Consider the following 7070-nt stretch of genomic DNA (forward strand, 5'->3'; position numbering starts at 1 on the left):
ACATTAAATCAATACGAGTAGATCTCCCAATATTTGCCCAAATAAAAATTAAATGTTAGAAGTTTATAAAAATTAAATCATATTTTTTTTCATTGCCTACAATAAAAAACTATTAAAGAAATCAAACCTCAATTAAATGCTGCAAAACCTTCAATCATCAAGATGAATACGAGTAGTATTTCCCATTGCCGAAGACATAAATTCTATAAAAAATAGGTCATATAAATAATGGTTAAATTTAAAATTCAGTCAATAAATCCAATAAAGACAACATAATAACTAATAATTGAAACTGATGCAAAAACTTTACCTGACTCAAGCTCTGCTATCTCTTCCAAGCTCTCCTCAATCATGAATGGTTCACATGTAGCCCGAATCCAATCTTATGTGCAAATAAGAGCCTCCACCGTCTTAGGAGTGAGGGAGCTATGAAATGGATCTAATACACGACCCCCAATGCTAAACGCTGACTCAGATGCCACAGTAGAAACCAGCATAGCCAACACCTCTCGTGCCATCGAAGAGATAACTGGATATCTATTTGAATTGACTTTCCACCAACTCAAGATATCAAGCATGTCGTCCTTGTGACGCTACTCATATTCATCCTCTAAATATTTATCCATCTCAGATTTGGTTACCGTAACCTCCTGTCCAGCCATTGCCTCATCATACATACAATACATCAATTCTTTGGGATCAACATTTACATCTTCCACATTAACTTGACTTGCTTGTTGAGACTGTTGACTAGATTGCCCACTTGGAGAACTATAAATGAGCTTGTATTGGTCAAATAAAGAATACAAAGTTGTATGCACTTTTATCTTCAAAAGTTCAGCATTAGTATCATCATAAGATTTACTAATAACCCAATTCACATATCCTAACTTGAATCTATGATCTAATACCACTGCAATGAATAACATTAAGTTGATATTATCAATATTTGACCAATATTTATCATGTTTTCCCTTCATTCTCCTAGCCAAAGTACTTAAGCCAACATCATTACTTCTAGACCATGTTGAAATCTGCATTCCAATGGCAAAGATCTCGCGCATGTATGCATTATCGGTAACTAAAAGTGAGCTTGACACCTGTAGAGTAGCATCATAAAAAACTTTCAAGAAAGGTAACAAGTAACGGGCATACTCCCAATCACTAGGCATAGGCAAACCCCTTGACTTTTCCCCTCTAGTAAGTTCATCTTTATACTTAACGTCTTGGATTTCCAACAACTCAAATGCTTTCTAAAATTTTAAAGCCACATCCAACATTAAGTACGTAGAGTTCCACCTTATTTCTACATCAAGAACCAAAAGATTTTTTTTGTTCAATCTTTTCTTGCTCTACACACTCCTTAAACCTTTGTAATCTCACCAGAGAAGACCTCACATATCTCACTGTAGAGCGAATTCTAAAAATGGAGTCCTCCATGTCTTTTAACCCCTCTTTTACAGTGAGACTCAATATATGTGCACAACACCTCATGTGCAGAAAATCACCACTCAAAACACTACCCTTCCAACTTTCTAACCGGTTCTGGAGATATTTTATTCCAATATCATTAGAACTTGCATTGTCAACGGTAATGGTGAAAACCTTAGAAATACCCCAATCAAGTAAACACCTCTCAATTGCCTTACCAATCAATAAACCTTTGTGACTAGCAATTGGACAAAAATTTAAGATCTTTTTGTGTAATTTCCAATCATCATCAGTGAAGTGAGCCGTCAAACACATATAGTTAAGGTTTTGGCAAGATGTCCATGTATCCGTGGTAAGACTTACTCTCTTACGAAACTTACTAAAAAAGGCCTTCAACTTATTTCTCTCCTCAACATAAATATTAAAATAATCTCTAGCCACACTAATACGCACTACAAGAATTTAGGCTTCTCACAACAAAATAATTTGTCACTATAAATATCAAAATTGTGACCATTTCTTAAATGTGAAGAATTATATTGGTCACCAGGTTGGTCACATTAAGCTCGTACTCTTAAGTGTATGGTGACGAAAGAACGTTTGGTCACCATAGCCTAATCATTTATTGTGACAATAATAATTTGTCACTTTAAACTAATTTATTGTGATAAATTATTTGTAATAATAGAAAGCAATTTTTATCACTAAAAGTAATATTTTGTCACAATTGATTTACATTTAAAGACCAAATGATAAGCTTTATAGTGAAAAAAAATCATATATTATGACAAAATTGATTTGTCAAAATTGTGAATGGTGACTAAATTATTTGGTCATAATTTTAATAGTGACATAAATTTATTTGTCATTGACTTTATTGTGACAACATTTATTTCGTCACATGTTTGTTTATATGACAATATTATTTATAAAAAATTGTATAGTGACAAAAATAATTTTGTAAAAAATTTAATAGCATGACAAATAATTTTTGGTACAAATATTTTTACATGACAGATTTTTTATTGTCAAAATAATATAAGCGTGACAAATATTTTTTAACATCTCAATAATGATAAAAATATTCATGTCTGTGCTTCTAAAATGTGACGAATCTTTTTCGTAAAAAGATATTCAAGTGAAAAAAAGAAATTATGGAGAAATTAAAATCGTGATAAATTATATTTATCAAATTTTGTTAATAGCGACAAAAATATTTTTGTCAAAAACATGAAAAGTGTAGTGACAAAAATTGAAGTCATTAAATTTTGAGACCTTATATAATTTTTTTTTGTTAATATTAAAAGTGACAAAAATATCTTGTCAACAATTTAAAAGAGTAACAAAAGTTATTTTATATCAATTTGATCTGACAATTATATATATATATATATATATTTTACATTTAATAAATAAAATTATAAATAATTATCTTTTTTTTTTTTCCCACAATGGAACATACAGCTATTATCATTATCAAAATTATGAATCCATATATCACTTTTAACTTAAGATGAAATTATATCAAAGAAAAATTTATTAAAATATATAAAGTCAACAACATTATAATTTTAATACTCTTAATGTACGTTTAACACGTAAAAGCTAAAGATAGTCTACTACGGCTATTTTATTGATAAAAATATGAAAGCATCCATGTGTTGAAGGTCTCTTCTTGATCATTTTTTCATTCTGCAAAAAAAAAAATGTCATAAGAAAAAATATATATATATAGAGAGAGAGAGAGAGAGAGAGAGAGAGAGAGAGAGAGAGAGAGAGAGAGAGAGAGAGAATGAAAAAAAAATAACAATAACCTAATATTACATTAATTACTAGAAAGGCTTTTAATTAAAACATAATTTTCTTTAATACATTCATTATATCAAAAGGTAAATAAAGAAGAAAACTAAAAAACATCACTCTCCTTGGTGTTTTTATTTTGTAAAGTGTTATAAATGTTGCGTATACGAAAACTTTTTTCTTATCAAATATACAAAAAAATATATAATCTTCTTTATTGTAGACCTATATATGTATATTTTTTATTTAATTTAAAAAAAAAAAAACTAACTCTATGGATAGTATTTTATTAAAAATATCAAAACTAAAATATACTTTCTGATAATAAAAAAAAATATTGTGCAAATTATGAACTTACATTACCTTGATAGGGCACAGAGATCCCAAGAAGAGAAGGAATTACATTACGAATTTCTTCAGAGAGAACAAGAGTATAGCGATCAATATGAAAATTTAAGAGTGTGATAAAATATCCATCAAGTCTCCAATACTTTGTGTGGGTTGCATCAGTCACCCATGAATCGCTCTCCAAGTTAAACATGGTGTTGAAATACCCTAATGGAATTTTCCCCGCTCTCCAAGACCAATGAACGACTGAAAAATGTGACATAAGGTAGGCATCGTGCTTTGATGTAGCCCAAACTAAGTTTCGTAGCTAAAACACAAATAGACCAGTCACCACAAACATCAATCTGCCTTCAATTGAAGAAAAAAATAAAAATGACAGATTTCTTCTTCCCTTCCCGATCAACTTGACTTCAAACATTACTATCAAACTAACCAAAATAATAATAATAATAATAATAAACAGTTTACAGCCTACAAAGTGCAAAGTCAACCTCAGTTCTTAGAGCACAACGTGAATTCGGCGGTTCAAGGTAATCCAATACAGCAAACACAGTTTATACCGTTTTTGGAGATTTGGCTGGAAGGGTATAAAGCAAATACACGTGTCTAATACTTTTCCGATGGAGATTTGGTTTGACAAAATATTTATTTTTTTCATAAAGGAAAAGAATCACTTCATTATGAAATTAACAAGAATATATTAAGAATTGTCAAATCAATATATTACTTACCAATAGCTTAAAGATTTTGATAATAATATAATAAATTTTAATAGTAAGTATTTAGTAATAAACATAATTGCTTTATTTAACATAGCATTTCTATAAATATTTTCTATAAATTTTAATAGTAACTAGGTTGAAGTAGGAAAGATATTTTAAATAGGAAAGATACCTAAAAATAGTTTAGAATTTTAATTGTAAATATATAATTGACTTAAAGTATGAAAGATATTTAAAATAGGAAAGATACTTGAAAATAGTTTAGAGTTTTAATTTTTACATCTTTAGGAGGGAATTAAAAAATAAAATTGCCGCCTCCTTATAAATTGCCTCCAAGATTTTTCCCACTCCAACAATTTCATTTATAAGAATAATTAGACATTGGACTTACCCGAATCTAACCCGACCCAGGTATAAACCCAATTAGACATTGGGCTTATTGTGAAGGAGGAGCTACCCTCTCACCCCTGCCCGCTCACTGGCGAGTGGGACCACCACACTCATCGGGGAGCGAGACCCTTGAATGAGTCGCCGTAGGTACACAATCTGTCAAGGCTAAGAGAAGTATACACCATATTCAACACAAATTATATTATTTGGCCCTTCATAATTTTTATAAATTTTTACATGGCCTCCTCAAAATAAAAGAAAATATAATTCTCTTGATTAAAATATAAATTGTTCAATCATCTCACTAACCAAACTCATGATATAATTATTTGAATAAGTAAATATTAATTATAAAACTAGATGAGTTGTTATTCATTTTTTTAATATTAATTACTTAGTGTTGGGCAAAGAACAAAATTCAATGCATATATACAAACAAAATATAATTTTATTTGTTACGATTGTATACTCTCTTTTCAAATTGTATATTATATATATATATATATATATATATATTATATATATTTTCACTTAGTTTTATTGCTTATTGTATTTAATTGATTTAACGATCCAAACTTTTCAATTAGCTTTTTCAGGTTTTTATATCTATTTAATTAATAAATTACTTATGCTTTAAAAAAAAAAAAAAAAAGTCTATCTTTAATATATAAAATATATATTATTATTTGTCATAACTATAAATATTGTAATTGATTTTTTTATATAATTTCAACCTAATAAATATTCATCATTTACATGCATATATATTTTCATTCTCCCCATAAAATTAGAAGTTTGAATCAATTACTCAATCGAAGTTCTTGCTGCAATAGATTAGAAATGACACATTAAATTAAGTAGAGTATTAACTAAACCACATCAAATACCCACCTCAAGGGTAGCTTGAATTGCATAATTTACCCTAATTTTCTAATTTTCTATGATCATATACTGTGTATATTTTAGTACGTGACAATCTAAAAGAATGTAAGTGTTCCAAAGAGGATGAGACAACCCCCTGTATGGTCTAAAGATCATGTTATTCATTAAGCAAATATTGATTATAGGGTCTTTTTTCTGATACTAAGGGGAAGTTTTGTCTAAGCTTATAAGCTGGTCAAACTAGCTTATAAGCTTGTCAAACTAGCTTATAAGCTGACCTGTTTGTTTATAACTTTTTTAAGTTTATAAGTTGAGCTTATAAGCCAAAAAAAATAAGTTGGGGGGGAAGTGCCTTTTTTTCTTTCTTTCTTATAAGCACTCTACTTATAAGTTAATTTGATCAAGTATATTACCACATTATCCTTGTTTAATTTTAAAATTTTATAGTGTACTCTTGTTTAATATAGTACACTTTTTAGTCATTTTATAATAAAATGTATTTATAAGCCACATTTTACCAAACACGTCAACTACTTATCAGTCACTTATAAGTACTTTAACCAAACACGTAATTTCTTAAAATTTCAAATGCTTATAAATTAATTTTTATAAGCTCAGACAAACACCCCTTAGAAATATTACTCATTATAGAATTATGATATTATAGCATTAGAATTGTATTTTTATTGGATTATGATATATTCTAATACGCTAAAATGGTTTTTTTTTTTCTTTTTCTAAATTAAGAGTAAATTGTGTGTAAAGATCATTGGTGGAACTGTTAAATATTAATAAAATAAATAAATAAATAAAAAGAGACCAAAGTTTTTAAAAACCCATTTTAAAAGAATATAGGCAGTGTGATTCCAACCCATGCTCTCTTCTCTCAAATGTTCCCCTTAAACTCTCACTAAGAATATATATTTGTTTTCTTTGAGAGAAAGATTGCGTTTTAGGTTGTTTAAGTATTACGCGCTAAACTCACTAGGAGAAGAAGTAAGGAAAGATTCCCTCCCTACTAGACTTGTCTAAAAGACGAAAAGATGGATGAGCCACTCTCTCCATCCGACGAAGCTTAGCCTTTACCTTGGCACCTTGCCTTAGTTCCTTGCTTTGGTGCTAGCGTATATAAAGTAGTAGACCGCGGCTCCTTTTAGCTTTCCCTTTCTTTTTGTTTTTCTCTCTTCTTTATAAGATAAACAAACCCCAAAACAGTTTTCTGTTTCCAAACTTCTCTCTCACAAGTGAAATGGTTATCTTTGCTGGCATGGATTCTGAATCTTCTTAGTCTTAGTGCTTTTTATTTTCCTTCTTTCAGATTTGATTTTCCCAATTCAATTTTATAAAGAAAAGAAGAGACTAAGGACGGCTCACTTCACCGAATTCAATTTTTCCCTTTTTCGCCCAAACTCTAACCCTGACATTATCTACAAAGTCTCGACAAAAAATTTAGGAGAATCAAAGGGGAGTTCATCACGAAATCAAGAAAAGAAGCAA

The 7070-nt window shown here is 29.3% G+C and overlaps 1 protein-coding gene across 1 annotated transcript; it reads right to left on the reverse strand.

Annotated features, from left to right (window-relative positions):
• Positions 1 to 593: 593 nt before the first annotated feature.
• On the reverse strand, positions 594 to 1746 carry LOC116109125 (zinc finger BED domain-containing protein RICESLEEPER 1-like). Its single transcript, XM_031395356.1, has 3 exons — positions 1384 to 1746; positions 1016 to 1253; positions 594 to 913 (listed from the first exon to the last, which is right to left on the reverse strand). The coding sequence occupies exons 1-3, from the start codon at positions 1744 to 1746 to the stop codon at positions 594 to 596; spliced, it is 921 nt and encodes a 306-aa protein (XP_031251216.1).
• Positions 1747 to 7070: the final 5324 nt, after the last annotated feature.

Source organism: Pistacia vera, unplaced genomic scaffold (genome assembly GCF_008641045.1).
Source record: "Pistacia vera cultivar Batoury unplaced genomic scaffold, PisVer_v2 Contig118, whole genome shotgun sequence".
Taxonomy (NCBI): domain Eukaryota; kingdom Viridiplantae; phylum Streptophyta; class Magnoliopsida; order Sapindales; family Anacardiaceae; genus Pistacia; species Pistacia vera.

Bases quoted from the DNA above. Each gene is read 5' to 3' on its own strand.
- LOC116109125 (XM_031395356.1), bottom strand. From the start codon at position 1,746: ATGTGTTTGACGGCTCACTTCACTGATGATGATTGGAAATTACACAAA. The intron at 1,254-1,383 runs GTGAGATTACAA...TTAAAATTTTAG, and splicing joins GATATGTGAGGTCTTCTCTG to AAAGCATTTGAGTTGTTGGA. The intron at 914-1,015 runs GTAATGATGTTG...TATTCATTGCAG, and splicing joins GATTTCAACATGGTCTAGAA to TGGTATTAGATCATAGATTC.